We start from the raw sequence: 22487 nt of genomic DNA on the forward strand, positions 1-22487 counted from the left end.
CACAGTCTTTGCAGAAGTGCATTTTACATTTGGCTTTTTCAATATTGCAGTTCACTAAGGAAAGGTGTTTAAAAGTCACACAGTATTAAGAGATTTAAAAAACAAAGTGGTGAACTTGAAACAAATTTATTCCATGTATATTCATAGATTGGCTTATACATTTACTAGTCTGGTGCATCTCACATATGAGGGAACGTTGAGAGACCTGGGTCTGTTCAACTTGGAGCAGAGGGGAGGATCTTATCAGTGTCTCTAATTAGCTGCAGGGAGGCTGCAGAGGGGATGGAGCCAGACTCTTCAGAGGTGCCCAGTCCTAGGACATGTGGAGATGCAAACAAAGCAGTAGCATGGCAGGTTTGCTGCTCACACTGCGGTTGAACCAGAGGTCCCTTCCCCATGCAATCAGTCTGTGATCCTGAACGTGGGGAGGTTAAACTAGTCCTTGCTGAATTTCAATAAAAAACTTCTCTATCTCTGTGACTTTGGAGAATTAGCTAGCTGTTTTAGTTGAGATGTTCACACATGTTGACTTCCTTTGTTTTGCTGGACTTTTGATACAGGGTCTCTATGGCAAACTTGAGCCATATGATCACTGAGGCTTGTTTCAGTCTGGATTTCAAATTATTAAATACCTCAACTGCTACTTGTGCAGGTTAGTGACATTGAGAGACCTCTTCAGGCTTTGGGAGACCGATAATGTGGCTGAGGATCTTTCCTTTTTGATGTGTATTTTAAAATTGGCTGAAAAGGAGATACCTAGGGCAGAAATATCCACAGTCTATGGGAACAGCACCTCCCACATAGAGGGAGAGGAAGGATTACTCACCTGCAACTCTACTTGGACAGTTCTGTCATCAGTATTCACAAGCAACCTTCCTGCTGTTTCTAATGGAATTTCCCAAGTGTTTAACCAATTTCAGCTTTGAGACAATAAGAGGTTAGCATCCAGCAATGTCAGCACGTGCAAGCATCCGAATGTGTCTTTTTGCTTTCCTGAGATGAAGAAAGTTCCTTGATTTCAAGTGAACATTGCATATTCACACTCTCTTCTCCTCTCATCTCTTTGCTGTCATAAGTTAGAAAATCTGGAATTAATGAAATAAATCAAAATCGGTTTCCTAAGTTTTAGTGGGAGATGCTGGAAGCAGATTGCAGCATTTCAGGGGTGCCATGAGGTAAATATTGTTAAAGTTCATCTTGGGCAACTCTGTATTCCAGTGCGTTCCAGTCCTCTTCATTTCTTTGATGATTGAAAGCACTTCTTTTTTTCTTGTAACAAGAGAATTTAATTGTTTACAGTTGACCACCAGAGTCTTGTATAGTGCTGGCTTACGATATCTTGAAAGGACTTTTTACCTGGAAATTCAGAGTATACTATATGTGCATTACTTTCATTGTAGAGTAGGCTAAGGATAAATATGCAGTTTGTTAGAGACAAGATGTTGAAAGTCTGGAAGATGTTATAAAATTTAATGTATGTTTTGTATTCTGTTTACATTTAGAGATAACCCCCAAGCTTCAAGAATTTCCGCAGATTTGCAGCTTCATAACACTGCTTTTTTGTTTTGCCGATAGGCATTGTAATTGTTTTGTTTTAAGTAGAGGTATGCATCTGAAAAAGAAAATTCCCTGTGCCAAAATTCCGTACATAAGTGAATGGTGAAATGGTGAAATACTCAGCAGCTGGTGCTAGGTCATGCAAGTCCAGATGGAACAAAATTCCTTCACATAATGTCCGGAACATAGTCTCTTATTTTCAGGGAGGCTTGTAGACAAGATGATGATAGTGCATGACCTAACAAAACACGTTTACTTGGGAGGTAAATAAAGCCTACAAGCTCAAAGTTACCCAAGGGAGAATCAAAGATTTTGTGGAAGAGTTGAAATGGAAGGTGGCTGGCTGTGTCAGACATTTTAAATCCCAAAGTCATTTTGGGATCTTTAATTCAAATCTTGTTAATAGAGCTCAATTGTTTTATATTTTATGTGCTTTGGGATAGTTTTTGATTTTTTTTTTTTTTTTTTTTGTGAGAAGAAACAAGCGCACAAATATGTTTTGAGAAAACACACAGTGTGAGAATGTGTTTTAAAGATGTTTAGTTATTTAAGTGCAGTGGTCGGTAGTGGTATTTCATGGACGTCATCTTCTGTTCAATCTCTTCAAAAAATGCTTTCTAAAGATGACTTGCAAAAAGTGTATTGTGTTGTAAACTCCCTGAATGAGCTTTTCCCCTTTCTACTTTGGTAGTGCCATCAGAAGTAATGGATTTCTGATGGAAAGCTGACTGGAATGTTGATACAGAAAACAATGTAAACTGCAGACTGAGCAGTCTTCCTGGCTGTAGCCAAACAGATCCAACTAGAACACTGGTTTAAGTTTTTGTTTGGTTATTCTTGGGGTGCGAGCTCTGAGATAAATGATAAACTTCTAAATTGCAGTTCAGCAAATGGATAATTTCTGTCCAGTGGATTTAGAAGTCAAATAATATATTTATTCCATAATAAGTATACAAATTACTAGCATTTTTCTGTAATGAAACTAGAATACTACGTAAATACTGTTCAGTGTAGCAATAGTATGAGGTATTCACTTTCACACTAAGCCTCATCTTAAGTGCTGCAGTGCTTGGGTGAGATTGTGACAATTTTCTTTAATTTTTCAACAGACTTCAGAAAGCTATATACAGTATATTCGGTGCTGATATGTGTAACTAATTTATCTTAACATCACCTTCTAACCTAACTTCTTGTTTGATTTGAAAGCATTCTGTGTGAGTTACTGACAGACAGTGCTTTGCTTCAGTGAACACCCGTGGTTTCAGGCAGTGCTTAAAATGTCATTTCAACACCTTGACCGTGAGATCTCTGTTTCATATTCTTCAGTTCAACTTCTGGATATTTCTGCCAGATTTTTAAGGCAATCACTTGTAATCTGGAGTGGATTTGAAGCACTCAGCACCCTTAAAGGCTTAATTCTATAAACAGTGAGTTGGACAGTCTGATTCTTTTTAATTTTCAGTGTCATTGGTAGAAGCTGTGTTCAGGTTCCAAGAATTCTGGCAAATAAGTGAAACAATATGGGAGTGTGTTCATTTTTAAACTTCTGAGTTTTTTTCCTGTTTACTGAAGAAGCACATGACCTTTGAATTATGTTCACAGTGGTGCTTTTGTCTGTTTTGGTGTATAGCATCTGGTTGGTAAGGAAACATTTTTCTCTTCCTACTGGCCAGACTATGATGGCAAGCATACTGGATAGTAGCTTGCGTTTATACTAGTTTGGAAAGTTCTTCTCAGTGCTGTTTGTATTTCAAGTATTACACTAATATTTATTACCTTATTTTAACTAAACTGAGACTCAATCATTGTTTAATTTCAAGGAGGAGCGTTGCATTGCCTTGTTGTCTTTATCCTCAATCTCTATATTTATAAATTTCTTCCAGTTAATTTGAAAACAGATTCTCTGTATAGCCAGTGGGTGTACTTTGCTTAAGATGTTTTCCTTAACAATCACTAATTGTCCACTAGTAAAGAATGAAATCTAGAAAGCATATTTTATTCTCAAGACCATTTTTAGATTAGAAAGAATTTTCACTGACACAAGTCAGATTTACACTTCCATAGAAGCTATTTATTAGCATTGATTGCTATTGAGAGCTCCCTCCCCAGCTCAGCAGTCCCTTCTGATAATTACGACACTGCTTGACCTGCAAATAATGTTTCATCACAACAAAAAGAACTATCATTTAAATACACTTTATTTTTAAGATGCATTTTAAAACCCTGGAATCAATTACATTAGACTTACTGATGCTCAAAAGTTCAAAGCTGGTAGGTTGTGCATGTGTTCTGAAAAAAAAGGCTGTGCATAAGCCACGCATCCCAACCTCACGTATTTGTCATTTGTGCACTGAACACCTAGTGGATTAATTGCATATCCTGGGTCTTACATTCCCTTAAAGCAGAATCATAGAATATCCCAAGTTGGAAGGTCTCCTGGCAGCAGGTAGGACTGCCCTGAATCCTGTATCTGAGAGCGCTCTCCAGCTCTCCTTGAACTCCAGCCACTTGGTGCCATGCCTTGGGCAGCCCGTTCCATGCCTACCACCCTCTGGTGCAGAACCTTTCCTTAATCTCCACCCCATCCTCCTCTGACACAGCTGTCCATGCCATCCCCTCGGGCCCTGTCGCTGTCACAGAGAGCAGATCTCAGCTGCCTCTCCGCTCCCTGTGAGGAGCTGCAGCCGCCATCAGGCCTCCCCTCAGCTCCTCTCAAAGCACATGGAGTGGGCATTTGTGATAGGAGGGCACAAGCAGAGCCTGTGGGAGCCATCACAGAGCTCCTGTCAGAACAGGTAGGCTTGGCAGGTCTGAAGGAATGCAAGAGCCGTAAATGTGAGCGTGCAGAGCTTGAGAAGTGCTGGAGCCAAGGCTGCGTGAATAACCTTAATTTGGCCGACTTTGTGTGTATGATTCAATTTTAACGGTATACCGTGAGAAGATTGACTTTATTTATTTGTTATTAGGATTTTACTGTATTCTTTACATTTTGGCTCATCGTCGTTGAACAAAGGGGTACTCAGTGGCTGTGTGTTGTTGTATCTTTTCGAGATACAGATTCCAGGCTTTTTACCACACACCTCCTAAACTCTACGATACATGCAGAACTCACACGATTTCATCATCAGACTTTGATGATCGTTTCATTACAATGTCTGTATACATCTACCACATTACGTTATCTTTATGGAAGTCCTGCAAGATCAGTGGTGGTATTTTCTTATTTTTAACTGATGTGGGATGAAAAACAAAGGGAGATAAGGCCAGTAATATCAAACTCATTGGCTAATGCTGGATGCTTAGCTTGGAATGACTAGGATGTCTTTTCAAGGAGGACTTTTTGATGTTTGAAACAGTTATGCTCAGTTGCAGGAGGGAGTGCTTACCACTTCTAAGAATAAAGACTCAGAAGTGTTAAGCTGTCTATCCTGAATATGAAGAACACAACATGAGAAACTTTGGGTTTGGAAGTTTTTCCCAGGATCATAAAACAAGCTGTGTATCAGAGTATCAGAGACAGAATTTTAACTGCTTTTCACCCAGGAATACCCAAGTTTTATCGCAGAGGTTCTAAAGATCAATCTGTAGTAAATGTTTGTGTGCAACTTATTTTTATGCTTTCAGTTTTCATCAGCTGTCTGGACCAGGATGTTGGGGGATGGAGAGAAATTGCTGGAAACATGAAATCTCAACCTGATTCCTTTGCTATCTGCATTCTTGAATGATTCTAGATTTTTTTTTTTTTTTCCCTAATGCAGACATGTCTTGTTGTCTTCACTCCTTGTAAATTCTAAGCTTAGGATCTTGTTAATAATTATGTGCTTGTGAATTTTTTACATATGTCATTTCAAGTCTTCAGTATTCAGTATGGAATACAAAATTCCATGAAGACCATTTCAAGATTTTCCATCAAACTGACTTCGAAATTTCAGCCCAGTCTCCCATTACTGGGAGCACGTTATTAATCAATGATGTACTTCTGTTATTGAAAGAAGAAAAAACCTATATAGATTTCTCTTCACTTTTGTGCTCTGTTTCTCTTTTTACTCATACTGCTTGTGCACCTCTGTTCTGAGGTCAAAATTCCTGTCAGTGTGTAGGGTGACTTGAAATGCCATAGCTCATGTCAGCTTGGAGGGATAAATACTGAAGGGACTCAAGCTTATTTGATGTATGTTATAGTTAATACACATCATGCAGTCTGCTCACTGCTGCAGTAATAGTGTTCTGAGAACATGTGATGTGCTTGGAGCATCTTTGAGGCAAGAAATTGTTTTGGTCCCTGAGACCTTATAAAGTCATAAGATATGAGCTCACTTTTCAACAGGGCTGGAAAATAATGTACATGTTATGATACGACCCCTTAGAAAATTTCAGATGTTTGCAATGAGGTTTATAGAGATAATCCTTAAGTAAGTGAAAAGGTGCTCTATAAATAGGCTTTTGTTGGAGTAAGTGTTGAATATTTTTGCAAGTAGTTGTAAACAGAGTGTTTAAGCTTGACTAGGTAAACTAATAAGGAAAGCCAGGGACAGTTTTAATAGCTATCAGTGAATGTTAAGGACAAATATATTGCCTGTGGCTCAGAAGGCTCATCAGATGGAGGCTGCTGGAAACTTTGCTGGTAAGAACAGTAACCGAGCCGTTACCCAATCTTGTACTGCTTTTAAGCTGTTACTCTTAGATCGTGATTGAAACAGCGTTCTGGACTTGTCTTATCCAGCGTAGCCATTCTTAGATTTTATATCTCCTTAAAATGATTACAGATGAACAAGTACGTATGATCCTTTGATTGGTGGGAAGTAAAAAGGCCAATCTTATGTGCTGAACAATTTTGTTTTAAAAACAGGAAGGTTTATTTCAGGGAAAAGAAAAGGTTTGGATGCAGCTGGTACTTGAACAGGAAAAGATTATTCTGTCGTTGTGACACTGCATATGAAATCAATCAAATCTGAAAGCAGCTTTCTATGTCTGTATTTTATGATTATCCTGACTAGCTTTTCTTACTGTGCACAAAAATGTATACAACTTACACAGTATATCAGTAGTTTTATACTTCAAAAGCTAATTTTAGTTGCACTTCTGTGTATGTAATGGAACAGCAGGTTGCAACCTGTAGTTTTAAGGTTCCTTAAAAACAAAGCAAAATTAAAAATGTAATCAGAGACATTCCAAGACAATGATTTTAGCTTCAAATTTTAAATCATAATCTAAATGAAGTCTGCATTAATTGCCAGTTTATTCCTATTGTTGCTTCTTAAATCCTTGTATGGATTTTATTAAATACTGAATAGGGACCTATTAGTTATTGTGTGTGTAGCATATACATTGTGTATAACATCTCCCTCAAAGTTTATCAATCTAATCTACTAGTTTTTTTTTTCCATTTTCTCAAATTTTTTCAGTTCTGTATACATTTGCTTTCAGTGAAATTTTCAGAGCTTCTTTTTCAGATGATGTTCTGTTGTATCGCTTAAAACTGTCTTCCATAGTTCTTAGAAAAGAAAAGAAAAGAAGATATTGCATAACTAAATGCCTCTTTTGTTTGTTTTTGTTTCATTAGTTTTGCCAACCTGGAGGATGGCAGCTTTCAAAAGAGAGAAAACAGCCAACGTTCTTTGTGGTGGTTTTGACTGATATAGACTCGGAGAGACACTACTGCTCCTGCTTAACTTTCTATGAAGCAGAGATTAATCTACAGGTAACACCTTTAAAATAAGTCACAGAAATGTAAAAAAAAGTGTCTAGAAATACAAGATTAATGTAACAGAGGACAATTTTAGGAAATATTTTAATCTTCTTGCTGAGGATGTCCTGTTCTTTCTTATTTAAGTGTGTGGTTTTGTTCCAAGGTAACACTTTGTCTAGCCAAACTTTTAAAAGTCTCAAGAGCTGGAGAATCCACCATGTCCTTGGGGAGGTTATTCCAATAATTCAGTATTCTCAAAGGAAAAAAAAAAAGTCTTCTTAGATAGTCAGAATCTCCCCTGCAACTTGTATCCATTGCCTTTGTTTTCTTCCATGTGGCTTTTCTTTTCTCCATCATCTATCTTCTTCCTTTTTTTCCTCCATCTGTTTTGTTGTTGTTAATGAGACAGCCAATGTAACGTTCCTCTCATTTACTTCAGCGTAAGACATAGCAGGAATTTTGTTTTGTTCTATGGTGTTTATTAACTTCTGCTCCCTCTACTGGCCATCTCTATCAGTCTAGCACAGGGCAAGCATGTACACGTATGCTGTAATGTATACACATTTCTATAAATTCATTTATTGGCAAGACTTGTGTGGGTGTAAATGTCCACATTTTTAAACTGATAGAATAATTCTTCAGTTTAGGTAGGTCAGATTTTGGGTGTCAGCTGTTTGGCAGTCTTGATTTTTAAACATGCATTTAATTATGTTTGGGCAACTTCAGTCTTTCAAAAATAGACATTTTGTTTCCCATTTTATGTAGAGTACTTCACAGAATCTATGCTATGACATAATCCTTGGAATCCTTAGTAGCTAGAACCTAGGGAAATCCTAATTCAGTCTGTAATTGTGGACCATTGCTGTTATGTTTTGAAATATTTTCTTTCCCAAATGAAAAATCAAAAATAAGCAAAACCTTGGCATTAAGTATATTTAAAAAAAAAGATATACATAGATAACTAGATAAAGGGCTTGTTTGTTCTTTTAGTGAAGAACTATAACATCTGATTAAAAGCATTTAAGAAAATGCTTTTGGTGCTCCAAGCTTACTCTGTTTAATACTGGAGTTGAAATCTTACTTTATCTTGTCAAATATTTAATAGACACAGAGTAGCAGAAACAACATTGGGCTTATTCTAGGCACGACTGGAAGCCAGGGAATAATGGTTGTTCCTGTTTCATTAACACTACTATTGAAATGGATGTGGTTGTTTTTTTTTTTTATGTTACTGGGAGGAGCTAAAAGCAGAAATACAAGCAGATAAATCTATTTTAGTGTAGATCAATAGACATGTTTCTACTAATGCCTATCATCTTTCCTGTATTTTATAATTAAAGAACAAAACATTCTATACCAATTCCTTCCCAGCTGATAGAAATTTGAAATGGCTGACTTCTTCCACTCTATGTATTTCATAACATATACTAAATTTAGCAAACTTGTTATTCATCCTGTGGTTTCTAGCAGCTGCTTTTGATTCACTATTCACATCCTTCAAGTAATGCTCATCACAAAACATGTATTAACATTATTAACTAAAAGGTTACTTTCTTATATTGCTTAAGTAGTAATAATAAGGAAAATAAAAACAAAACAAAACAAATTTACAAAAGCAACAACAAACAACAGCAAAAAGGCAAGGAAAAATAAATAAAAAATATATATGAAAAAAAAGAGAGAGCAGCAGGATGTTGGTTCTCGTAATGCCATTCCTGGCTGTGTTGCAAAGAATGCATATTTTTCAGATGAACTTGCTGTGGTGAAATTTATTCTATGACTGCTTTGTTTATAGCCAAACTTCCTGTTTCTTTCTAAAACCCAAAGAGAATAATTGAACGTGCCCTATTACATGGTCATTAGACAAGAATTCAGCACATGTACAATCTGTAATGAAACATAAGCTTATGAAACTTGGGCTATGAAAGTAATATTGATTTAACTATTCAGATGCACACCTTATTAAACAAAAATTCTGTAAAACTTTGTATGTGAACTTGGTATGTGGACATCAGTTTTCACAGTTAAATAAGACAAATGGAAGATTCAGTTTTCCAATAGTGATGAAGGTGATAGCTTTCACCAGGTACATCTTGCAGTTATATGAGACTGGTCTGAATTCAGATAGAGTAGATTTACTGTTTGACTTGGCAGAATCATCTTTGCAAGACATTCATACCTACCACTTGGGAGTTTCTGTTGTTAATTGTGCTGCAAAGTGAAAACAAGCTCATATCTCTTGAATGCTAGAAGAGAGTAGAGAACCTTTTCTGAGTCTCTTGCATGCAAATACAATAATCTTTTTGACACAATTATTCAAGCTGCTCCTGAGAAGTCTACTTTTGCTGCTGCAATTGCCTTCATTATTACTTTAAATGTTTGCTGCAGGATAGTACACAAATATTTCCTGAAAAGTAAGGAGACTATACTCATGTGATTGTGAGGTATACCCATGATAGCCTAGGATACAATATTAATACAGCAATTATAAAAGCTATTTGGAGAAAGCTAAAGGAGTCTGTGGGGGAAAAAAATTCTTTACAGTGTCTTTGAAAGTGCTGTTCTCCATTTAATCTCTTGTCTGTTGTGTGCCATAAGACGTTTCCCAGTGATGATAAAAGCATAGGCTCCGGTGGTCAGCTCATGGCCTCTCTTCAACTTTCTATCTCTGGGCAGAAAATAAAATAGTCTTTTATTCTCTGACACCTTTTGACACCTATGAGTCATATTTGGCATTGTTGCAGTGTTGTCATTTTGAACTGACCCAGCAGTTAGTATTTGCGTAGATGCTGGTCAGTTGATTGTCAACTCTCATAAAGTCGTGATAGTATAGAGAAAAGATCGGTGTTATGTTTGGTGTGATTAATATTTCACATCTGTCTTTGTGAGGAAGGTGCACACAGGATATTCCATTAAGTATGTGAGAAGAACTCGCCATGAATGCAGGTGGTGCAGTTTTCCTGTATAACTCCTTATGAATCATTCTAAGATATCTTTAAGGTTCCAGTAACAAGTTTCAAGTATACGTTCCCCATCTGTAATTAAAACCATGCATTTCAATTTTTGACCTTAATGGAGGTCTAACATTTGGAACATGACTAGTCTAGTCAAGAGTTACCAATGGTGGAGCCAGTGTCATTTAAAGACTCATTCAGATAGTTAAAAAGGGTTTAATGTGCAAGATTTATCTCCTACCTTAAGTTCCTACCAATCCAGATGTTAAGAAGTCTGAGATACAGAACCTCTGTCTCCTTCCTTCTTACTTCTTGTGTCTCCAGGTGGTCTGATCCACCTTCATGTCTGCCTTAAGATGCCAGTTAGAAATTCCCTGACAGATAAAGCCAGATGCTGTACTGACTTGCGTGTATCTAGAAGAATTAGGAGGAGGTGGAGAAGTCAGGAATATCCTTACTGCCTCTTTCCACACAGCCTTTGAATTTTTTTTGCATTACTGTATATTGATCCTTACTGTCTACTCTCTTGCTCTAATTTGTTGTGGATATGAAGAAAGCTTTGACCTCTCAGCCGAAAAAAAAAGTCTATTGTTTATTTTTCTGATGACTGAAGCTGAAAACTATCGAAGAGTCAGAATATTCAGAAAGAATCATAGCTTACATCTCCAGTATTCATCCATAAAGCTCTGTGTATGTAGATTTATTAGCTGTCCCCCCAGAATACACATATGCATAGTAATTTCTAAAAGCAGTTTCTGGATGTTACCTGCTAACATGCAGGAATCTTTCTGAAAAATGGTGACTCACATTGGAAACATAATGGTCAAGTTGTATATTTGTTTTGCATTTTTTGGGAAAAAACCCTCTCACCAACCCCACCATCAACAAATTAGAGAGTGATTTATGTCAGCAACTGAGCTTGTGTGACTGCATTTCTTGCATTACAGAAATTCTGTTCAGTATGATGAGCAGGAAATGTCAAGTATTAGTTTCTAACGATCTTACTACAAGATTTACCTGGTGATTTGTCTTAATCATATGTACATTAAAATGCTGTGATCACAAGGTTAGTAAGATTAAACATATCATTGTGAAATCATAGAATTGTAGATGTATATAAGCTAATTTGCAACTCCCCTGTTCCAGAATCAGAATCTCGCTTCTTCTACTCCATTGCAAAACCATATAAAAAGAAATTGTAAAAATCCCGTACCAGAACATGGCAGATACACAGTATTTGCAAATATTTCCTGAGTCAAAGGAACAACTGCCAAAAAATGACATCACGCTCCATAAAATTTTAGTTTTTATGCTTGGATTGTAGAGTTGGTCATCCTACTGTGTTAAAGCACGTGCCACTTGATGAGTCACTGACGTTTGGTTTTTAGCAGAGAATCCTTCTTGAAATGTAAAATCTAATCCTCCTTTTGATATTTTGGTATTCCTCACACTTTGCAAGGAGTCTAGCAGTATCCTTCTAAATCTGTGGAGAAATTAATGGTATGGTAATATCCAGAGATTAAAGCAATGCCTCGCTTCCTTTATGTGAGGAGAAAATGTATAGTTCATATTCTACGTGATGAGAAATAGCCTTATATTCTGAATATCCTTCAGTATGTGTAAGGTCTTCTCTAGACCAGAATTGAAAGTTCAGCTGAGAACAGCTGAATGAAGAAAATCGTATTTTCATCATCCTAATAACTGTGGAAGTAATTAGTCCTGTCCTCTTTATTTCTTGAGATGTGCTTGTGCATGCACAGATATCTCCTTCCCAATGTGAGTTTATGCTGTTGCAGGATAGAAAGGCTTCTTTGGGGTAATGATAGTCTTTTTGTCTTTGTCTGAATCTACACCATGAACATTGAACTTTTGCCATTTGTGTGGCAACTGTATGTTCATTGGGTATGGACTTCCCAGATCTTCCAGCATTTACGTGGGCTTTTTGCCTACTCAAGAAACTTGCTTTAGCCTGTGGCTGCATAAGCTGGATGGGAAGGTGGAAAGACTGGGTACTTGGTTACTTTAATTTCAGCATCCTGTACATGTGTTTAGGTGGTAATGCATGTAGGTAACTTCTGTGGATTTTGAAATTACCTGCGTTGAATGGAATACATAAAATGGATGCTGTGTCATGCAAGAAAGTGTGATACAAACTCCTTATCACTTGGGAGTGTTTGTCACTTGGGAGTGTTCTTCAGTGCCAGAAGTAGTTAGAAAGTGAATGGGACGTGTTACAGAGATTAGAAGTTTATTATCCTTTTCTGAAAGGATTGAAGCAAGATAATGGCTTTTACATTAGCATATTTATCCCAGTATAAGTTTAGCTATGGTGGTATGATTTCTGTACATGAAGCAGCCACAAAGTAGATCTCTCCACCTGCAATTTTAGTTCAGTGCAGCAGATTGTAGACAAGATGCATATTGGTCTTCTGGAGGCAGTCAGCTGAGTTTATTGGATATAAGCATTTGCATAATCTGAAAAATAAATAAAATGAACTGATGCTGAATGGTTTTTGGCCTTTGATTTTTAATAAACCGGCTGTTTGGCTGCAAATGAGACCAGCAGAACCTAAATCACGTGGAAAGAAAGGGATCTGTCCCAAATGAGCAATTGGCATGAGATTACTAAAGCTTCAAATAATTTTTCTTAAAGTAAGAATTCATGCATGGTCTCCAAATCTGTCCTGGGCAGTCATTAGAAAAACAAAGGGTTTGCTGACCTTGGCACAACTTTGTTGCAGAATTTTGCAAAGGGCAAACTGTTTTTGACAATTGTCATGAAGTGCTGGAGTGAAAGTTTTTGTAATGACAGATGTTCATTCTCTCTTGGGCTGAAGAATCATTGTAAGTACAACTGTAATTTACTATCTGTTCACATTCGATTTCTTCTGAGTTTCAAATTATGTGTGCCAACCATCCACCCTCAAAACTTCAGAGCTACATCAAATATTTTCTAACTTTTCAGTACCTCCGTTGAAATTGACTTTCCTCACTCTGACCTAATACATCTCCACCCACTGCTAATGAGAATTAAATGCACTGACTTCAACAGCATATGCCTCCAGAGTGGAGATGTATGAACAGCATGCTTGGATTGTCCTGGTGCCTGAAGATGCCTCTGACAGAGCTGGCACAGAGTTGATTCAGAGACCCAAAAGCACGTGGTCATGCAGGGGCGAAAGAGGAGGGATAGTTGTGGTTCATGTGTGCTAACATTCAAGTGCATGTTGATTGAACTACTGCTTGTATGTCTTCAGGCTGTGGAAGTCCATTAAGATCATCTACATTCAACAGCAGAAAAAGTTTTTTGAATTATAGTGGTAGGTTATTTGAATCTTTAAAAACTGACTTCAGTTCCTAATGTAGATTTTGGCTAGATTGTTATTTTTAAGTGTCAGTGTTTTAAATCTGAGCTGATATACTAATCTCATTGTGGTAGCAAAAATTATGTTCGTGCAAGTTAAAGAAAAAAGCAGTGTTTGAGGGCTAGATCAAAGCAGTGAGTATCTCTGTTGAGTAAGAAAGATAAGATTAATATGAGTACAGTTAGCTGCTCATTTTTTCTTGGCTGTCATTTTTCAATGTAGTAGTGCAAAATCAGTTAATTTTTACTGAAAGCTTCAGATGTTAAATAACCATTGCATGAAGAGCTACCTCCCCTTGTTAGTTTGAACATATGTCAGCAAGCATGCCCTTTTTATGGTTTTGTTACTGCCTTTGTTGTTCTTTGAGACTGACTTTTTCTATCTCATTTGCTTTGGGTTTGGTGCTTTGGGATTTGGTCAGATTTTCAGGTGTCTGGTTTCTATATGAGATCATTGGTTTCAGCAACAAAAAGTAAAGGAAGAGTAAAGCTAAGAAGTAAGAAAAGGACCTGATCCAAAGGAGCTTCCAACAGCTTTGCTCTTGCTTTGGTTGGTTGAGCTTCTGTCATGTTTCACGCATGTGAATGCTGCTGTTTTGGTGCCACTGAAACGTCTCTCTTGCACTGCTTTGATGCTGAATGTGGAAACTGAACAATTACACTCTTCTTGGCTGTTACCATATGGCATCTGAAGCTCATAATTTTCCAATTCTGAATGTATATTTGTGAGCTACAGCAGAATTCACTGAGTAGCAAATGTAGTAGGATTATTTGATATTCACTGTTGTTCCAGCTTCAGTTTTGCTGAGCAGTGAGGACAGCTTGCAGAAGGTGCAGGTGGCTGGGTAGAGCTTCTGAAATCACCTCAACCTAAATGTTGTTAACTGCGCCTGTTTCATTCTGACCAGTTGTTTATACAATTTGTCATATCAGGCAGGTTTCATTAAAGCCAAAGGGCACTGTTTCTGATTGTTCAATTTAGATCAAAGCAGTATTTATTTAATAATGTGTATCTAGCCCACAAGTATTTGAGTTTAATTGCATCTATTAAAAATATATTACACTATTTCTAGATTATGGATCTAGGATGTCATGCCTAATCTGTTGGGAGGTAACTCCAATTGTCAGTTATCTCCTGTATTTAAAAATATTTGAATAATTAGTCTAAATTTGTCTGACTTGGGCTTAGTGCCATCATCCCTTGGCTAAACTGAGGAATAAGTTATTCAGAATACAGGCAAGCAAAATAAATAAATAACAGGCATGATTAATAGTGGTGATCACATTTAATTTTTCTAAGCTATCTGTCAGAGAATTCATGCAGTTGTTGCTTGTTTGTTTTTGTCATCTGAACTTTAATTGTACTATTTTTTGTTTTTGTTTTTTTCCCAAATGCTTGGAGAAATGCATTTTATTAACTCATCTGCTTTTATAGATGAAGTTTATGGAATGAAAACTGATGCTTTTGATTCTGTATCTGGTTACTTCATGTTCCAGGTTACCCCAAACCCTTCAGTTTGGGTCACAAATGTTAAATATCTGCTTCACTGACACAGGAAGCAGAATGATCAGTTGAAATATATTCATTCATACTCACTAGCTTTGTTTTCATGTATGTAAGAATCTAGAAACTCGTTATGTATATCAGGAGTTGAATACATATAATGTAGATGTGGGTGTGTTCACTTTTAAAATGCATGGAAAAAATGAGTTTGAATGTATTGGCTTTCCCTACAGCCCACACAATTTTTTTTGGCCAGTCTCTTTACAGAGCCTAAAGTTAAATTTTGTCATATGTACTTCAAAAGCACTTTCACCATTTTCTGTGAGGTTATTATGTTTTTATGTCTTATTTACTGAAAAAAGAACAGATGTGAAAGGGAAGGAAAAACAAAAAAAACAGGTGAACAAATTAAACACTGTAGAATCAGAAATGCTGTAGAATCAGATCAGTTTTTTTCTGTTTCAACTAAAATTGATACATCCCCTCAATCATGTTCTACTTAGATACATACATATGTCTGAACATTTTAATAGTGCTATATGATGTCATTTTCTAGACAAACTATTTGATGGATTTGTGTCAGCTACAGTACACAGATCTCTGTTCCATATTCCCTGTGTAACTTCAGAAACCATTCAAAAATGCAGGATTGAGGATTCTGGCTTTGGCAAGCAGAGTATGGGATCTTGATGAGCTTCAGTCAAAAACAAATATAACTACAAGACATCAAATATTTTAAGCATGACGAAAACGTTTATGATCACCCACCATCATATAGTTCTTTTCATCAATTAGATCAGTTTGTTATCTACTCCTTAGCCTACTGAAGAGGCTTTGTCAGAACTTATCTGAGATTAAAATAACAACCAGAAAACACAGAGAAACAACCCAGCCCCACCACAGTAATTCATTTCCAAGGTAAAGTCATAGGAAATGAAAGATGTGATGAAAGGGAGGTGTCATAGCATTATACCAAATACCATTGTTACATTCTTCCAACAAATAAAAGTGCAAGAGGAAAGCTGTAGTAATCAACCAGATTAAAAAGAAATAGTAACAACGGTATCCTACTTCTTATCAACCTCATTTAATTTCACCTTTTAATGTATGTATGCTTAGGAATGTTAATTTCTGTAACAATTAATTATTCTTTATTTATTTGTCAACTGAATGCTATATTAAAGAATAAAAATGTTTTAAGAACAAAACTTATTTTGTTATTTTTGTTTAGGGAATGGTTTTTCTTTAGACGGAAATTTAAAAAGGTAAAATGTGCATGTGTTTGAGCAAAAGTGTAACTAGAAAGAATTAAGTTTGTGGTTTTACCACTGACGTTTAGCATTGCTAGAGAATGCTCATGCTGTTAATGCTTTGCTTGAAAAGTAGGTTAGAAGTCATATGTGTGCAGTGATTATCTGCTTAGTCTCCTGACTTCCACTACTGTGCCTGTCTGAATGTTAAGCATGAGCAGAAATATGGCTCCTGTCATGTTACATTGTTCTGTGGATCTTTTGTGAAGTAAGGCAGACTTTTAGTAGCGTAAAGTTATAAAGATATAAAGTTATATTTAGTTATGAATTAAAAAAGAACTAGATCCAAGTGTGAATTGATTTGCTGAAAATAGTTTTTTATAGAAACCTCCCCGTTATCTGTGCTCTCTGAGTATTCATTATCTTAGTACCTCATGGGTTTAGAGAGACTTTCATTTTCTTATTCCACATTTCAAAAGGCAGAAGTTTTAATTTGAGTTTCCTAATGTTGTCACTGTCCAAAATCTGTAATCTAGCTGGAACCCGTCACCTTTATTGCTAGAATTCAAATTGCAGTTTGATTTATAACAATTTATAACAGTTGATACAATAAACTTTCACTTGTTTGTTTAGTGGTCCTTAACCATATCAGTAGGTGTGCAGATTTCCCTTCTATCCTGAATCTCTATTATGTGACTATTGCTTTCTGTTTATGGAAGCTTTCTACCTAATGTTCTTGCTAATTTTTTCATCCCACTGTGTCATGTTGAGAATATCTTCTCATGATTGAGAACAAAGCAAATAACCAAATGATTTATGCAATTTTATTTAAGAGTGGTCTAGGAAAGTGTTCTGTACCTCAGTGCAGCATCTTCATGCAGTGATTTTTATCAGTAGTTTATCACATTTAATTTCACTTAACAGTAAACCATTTTAGAATACAGAACTCACATAAAAATAATTGTTATTAATTATTTAATTATCTAAAGTTAGAAATATGAAATAAACTGCTCACCGCTTCAGTTCTGAATGTAAGAGCCCATGTTTCACTTGCACAGAAGAGTAAAGGTCAAAATGAGAGAATTAGCAACAGGAGATCTGTATTTTCATGGAGACTCAAGGGAGTATTATGTTGTCGTGGTTCTGTATGTCACTTGGGAGTTATTCAAGATCTTGTAGTTTTCTATGATATTGCACAATATTCTGAGTAATCGATTTAGTAGAAAATAACTTTTGAAAGTTGAACCTTTCTGCCATTTTGTTGACTGAAGTTGAGCCTACCTGCCATTTTGTTCTGTGTGTCAGATTGCAGAAGGGCAATATGACAAAACAGCATTTGACATAGCAGTGTGTATAAAACAAAGCTGTGGAACTGACTTCATCCATGAGAAAAACTTGCACCTGTTGACGTTCATTAGTGCTTGGTGAACATTTATGGACACCCAAAATTGGCTGTGAGCAGAGTGAGGCAGTAGGTGGTGCATTTCAGTAATGGTGACAGGACAGAAGTCAGATTTTTACAAGCGTGACCTGCAGGCTTTTGTTCATCACTGGAAAAAATGCACGGCTAATGGTGATGTTTTGTGTTTTGTAGCTGAGAATTTGCTCTATCCAAAAGTAATATTTTGCTCTTTGTGTTGGTTGTAGTTTCCATGGAAATAAATAGGAAGCGTTACTTTCAGAGCAACCTGCATAGAATCCCACTGGAAATCTATTGTAGCTGAATGTTTTTCATAATTAAATCATTCACAAACCCATTCTAAGTACTTTTATTGTCATTGTTTTTCCTGCTTCTATTTGGAAATGTAGATTCTAAATTAAGTTTAATCTTGCAGCATTCCTGGTATTTCATATAATATTATCAGGTTTCTACTTTACAGTAGAAAATTATTACATTTAAAAATTACTATTTTACTGTTATTTTCTCTTAAAATAAGCTGAAATGATGACCAGGAACATGACAGAAATAAAAGGCAGATATTTCACGTTGTCAGATGGAAAGGAAGGTTATTTTTCTTGTATTCCCAATTAAAATGATACAGTGATTTTTGCTTAAAAGAATGCTCAGTCATAAGAATAAGTAACATGTTTAGAAATGTGGTGGGTGGTGTGGGAGTGGAGAGAATTACATGCAAAAATTGGAAGGAGTGCTTTGTCATTTGAAAACTTACTCAGTTAACAAATTTGTCAAAGAATGTGAGGAATTTTAGAAATGAAAATAATTAGTGACATCTTTAGTTCTGGCCAGAAGTGATAACAAAATATTTGTGACCGAGAAGTAAGAGCTGGCAAAGAGGTTGGAGCAAGTTGCACAATATCGTGAACAACTGAAAGTTTATCTATTTGGTACCCTTTGGTTTTGTTTTTTAAACCGGAAACATAGATGTTCCTAAGTTGGTGAGCTGTCTTGGGAAATTTGATGAATTACTTTTTTATGAAGGAATTTTACACATTTTCTGTGTCAGGCTGGAGATGACTGTATAGATAATTTTAGCTGTAACATTACTGATAACTCTTTTGTCTTAGAGAACTTTATTTTAGATACACCAGTGCATGGCTTTATGGTTGAGTCTTTACAAGTTGAACTCCCTAGAAGCTTCTTTATGGAGTTCAGGCAACTGCTGGAACGTGTTGATGTTTGTTGATGTCACTGCTAGTTTCAAACAATGTATGCATTTCCTTTCCAATTAACAGTGCTTTTGAAGTTTTGACAGCAGTTAACTTCTCGTAAGAATGCTAACAATTCACTTAGTGATTGCTTATTAATTGAGATGTTTCTTTTTTCAAGGGAACGAAAGAAACTGAAGGAGAAGAGGAGTCTGGTTTAATTGCGCCTGCTGAAGTCTTTGCTCCTAAGAGTCTGGTGCTTGTGTCCAGACTAGATTATCCAGAAATTTTCAGGGTAAAGAACTTAGCATTGCCATTTATAATGTCTGTCAGCAGACAAATCTGTTTTTAATGAGCAGCAATGACTTAAATTTTGATATGAAATGACTCAGGATTGACTTGGAAATTTAACAGCAAAAATCGATTTAGAGTGAGCTAGATAAAATTCAATTTCCGAGACAGTAAATAGCCCCTCTAGATTAGAACATTGCTTTTTTTACTCTCCAAGTAATTCTATATCTCTGTAGAAGATGAAAAAATAAACTGACCTCAGAAAAATCTCTATACAATGAAGGGAATTATTAGGACAAAACCCGACTTGCTCAGGTAAAAATAATGCATTAACAAAAATTGATTAAATATTTAATGGTAAATTAATAGTGAAACCTTATTTTCTTCCATATGTAAGGTAAAAATGTCAGAGCCTCTTCCAGATCAAATTAAAAAAGCCTGACAGAGATTTAGGATCTTGGATTACTTTCAGGTGTTGAGATATGGCTGATCAGAGATAAATTAAAAGCTCAAATTTTTATTAAGCTAATATATATTAACAGAAGCAAACATAATTCAGCTAACAGATCAGGTTGGAAAATCACTCAGTGGTAAGTTGTCAGTAGAGATGAAGTGATGGCGTCAACTCAGACAAAAATTCCATGTAAGTGAATGCATCGTCTCTGCTTGTGGCCTTTAGTGAATGCAGAGCAAAGTATGTAGAAAGAGGGTAGGCTGTAGAAATAATTCCACTGAATACTTTCCCAGACCAATGTGAATTATAGTTTAATGACATCCTGAACCAGAGGTGTCAACGGTATGATTTTTTTTGTATAATTTGTCCAGTTTCTTGACTCTTGATTTTATAACATCTCATGGCAATGGATTTCATAGCTTAACTATGTGTTATATGAGAAGTTACTGTTGGAAACATGTCTAAGAAGAGAATTCCAAAGATATTTATGGAATTATCAAAATTATAGCAGTTAAAAGGCACCAGAAGAATGCTGTGGAATGGAGTTATTTGATTCAAAGGCTTTTTGGAACATAATGCTAAGTTGTTTTATGTTGAGTTTAAAACGATAAAGATGCATCTCCAGTTTCTCAATCAAAACCAAATCCATGCAAAACAAGTTCAGAAATGTTGAAATGTGAATATATTTATATTAACTCATTTAAAATATGTTTATATTGAAATAATAAAGTTAAATAATATGAAGGGCTGTTGAGTCTTAATGCTAGTTTTACAATGAATCTGAGGAGCTCATTGGTTCATCTGTGTTTTACTCTGAAAACCGGTCAAATTTAGGTCCAGATAGTTTAGATTGCAGATGAAGTTATGATAATTTTACAAGTATGGTCATTTAAAAAAAACAATTATTAGCAAAACACTTTTTATATAATTGAACAAAGCACAAATACTATTCAAAAACGTTGAATTTCTTGTTATGAAAGATTATATTTGCACCTGCCAGCACGTACGTTGCTTTTATGTCCAAGTTCTTTTTTTTAATGAGTATTTACTTCTATAGCGTGTTTGATTGGAACATCCTTCACTACATTAATCCCTATTAGACACATTTATGTTTTAAAAACTATATGCATATCTTTAAGTAATTTCAAATCTGCGTTCCCTGTATTTAGATTTCCTGTGTTTTTGTAGGCTTGCCTTGGACTGATCTATACTGTGTATGTGGACAGCCTGAATGTGTCCCTGGAGGCTCTCATTGCAAATCTCTGCTCATGCCTTGTCCCTGCTTCTGGAGGGTCTCAGGTAAATGCAAAAAAAAAAAAAAAAAAAAAGAAAAAGAAAAAAAGGTATTTTTCCAGTTAATTGAATTTATGAAGAAAACAGAAAAAAATTCTTTAAATATTTTTGTTGAAAAAAAGATCATAGTTCAGCTGAGTGCTTTCCCTGTGGCCTGCGAGTGCTTTCCCTGTGGCCTGTCTTCTAAAGAGAGCAAAAATTCCATTCCAGTATGGGGTCAAAGGGTTAATTTTGTCACTGAGTTGGCTTTTTACAAGGCACAGTAACAAATCAAGCAGTTTGTATAAGTTTAGTTTTTAATAATAACTCATGTTAAGGAAAATGTCTGTTGCTATATATGTATTAAGAAGATTTTTTTGTTGTTGTTTGTTCATTTTTTTTGTTTTACATATCCTTTGTTTTAATTCATTTACCTGTGTCTTTTTCTTCATGCTGTTGAGTGTACAATTGATCTTTCCTTTGGTAACTGTTTTAAGTTTCTGTTTCAAAAAGCATCACAAAGCAAAAAAAAACCCAGAACATTTAGCATGTTTTGTTGTCTTTTTTTTTTTCTTTTTTCTTTTTTTTCTGAATTGAATATCCCAGGTAGCCCACACATTTAAAAATCACAGAGAAGTTTGTAAATACACTTCTTTTAGTTTTTTCCTTTGGCTTTCTATGAGCAAAAAGTCAGATTTGTTTGTTGATTTACTTAAAATAAATTATTCCTATACATTAATAGTTTTCTGACAGCCACTTGGGTGTTATTTGCTTGATCTTTATGCTGTGACATTATAGGGAAATGTCATGAAACACATCTGGAAACTAAGAATGCAAATGAAAATATTTAAAAGTGGATTTCATATGCATTTTCTCATGCTTTGAATCCAATCTATGGATTTTCATCCTTCTTGAAGTTGAACAAGTCCCTAATTCTTTTCTGTTTTTCCTGGAATTTCTCTTTAAGGTAAATGTAGTAAAATCTCCTTTTAGCCTCATCAGATCTACATGATTGCTCCCTAAACTTTCAGTTTTGAAAGGAAGTAGTTAGATAATATCTCTTTTTTTGTCAGAAACCCTCTTTTTAGTGGCATTTTAACCTCATGTTACAGGTTTTGGTGATCCACTTGGACTTCTGGCTCTTTTTTCTGTCACCTTTTCTTTTTTTCTTTTTTCCTCTCTGTCCGTAAGTATGATTTTTGTCACTGGCAATATCTTCTGCTAGAAGTCAGGGAAAATTTATGTTTCACCTTCTGCTTTCTTTCTTAAAATGAAATGATCTTTCACTTGCAACTTAAATTCGTTGATGTTAAAATTCCATTTTAACCAGAACATCAGTTTTTCTGTTTTCTTTCTTAAACTTGTGCTTCCAGGGCTAAATCTAAATTGTGTGTCTTAGAATGGAAACACTCTTTTGATGCTTATCTCCAGAAGTCTTCGAAGGGCCTCCCAGGTTGTTTGTGTGCCCAGTGCTGAAATGATCAACTGCAAAGCTAGCTACTAGCCTGCATCCAGGTCTGCTGCTTAAGTGCTGGGCAAGAGGAT

At 35.8% G+C, this 22487-nt stretch overlaps 1 protein-coding gene across 5 annotated transcripts in view; it reads left to right on the plus strand.

Annotated features, from left to right (window-relative positions):
* The window catches only part of SBF2 (SET binding factor 2), a 236606-nt gene that overhangs the window by 92386 nt on the left and 121733 nt on the right, over positions 1-22487 (plus strand). For all 5 annotated transcript variants that reach the window (XM_052695956.1, XM_052695959.1, XM_052695960.1 and 2 more), the window contains exons 3-5: positions 7121-7258; positions 19107-19220; positions 20859-20969. In XM_052695956.1, the coding sequence (XP_052551916.1) occupies positions 7121-7258; positions 19107-19220; positions 20859-20969 (363 nt within the window). The remainder of the gene's footprint in view (positions 1-7120; positions 7259-19106; positions 19221-20858; positions 20970-22487) is intronic.

Source organism: Tympanuchus pallidicinctus, unplaced genomic scaffold, assembly GCF_026119805.1.
Source record: "Tympanuchus pallidicinctus isolate F22 unplaced genomic scaffold, pur_lepc_1.0 scaffold3, whole genome shotgun sequence".
NCBI classification, from domain to species: domain Eukaryota; kingdom Metazoa; phylum Chordata; class Aves; order Galliformes; family Phasianidae; genus Tympanuchus; species Tympanuchus pallidicinctus.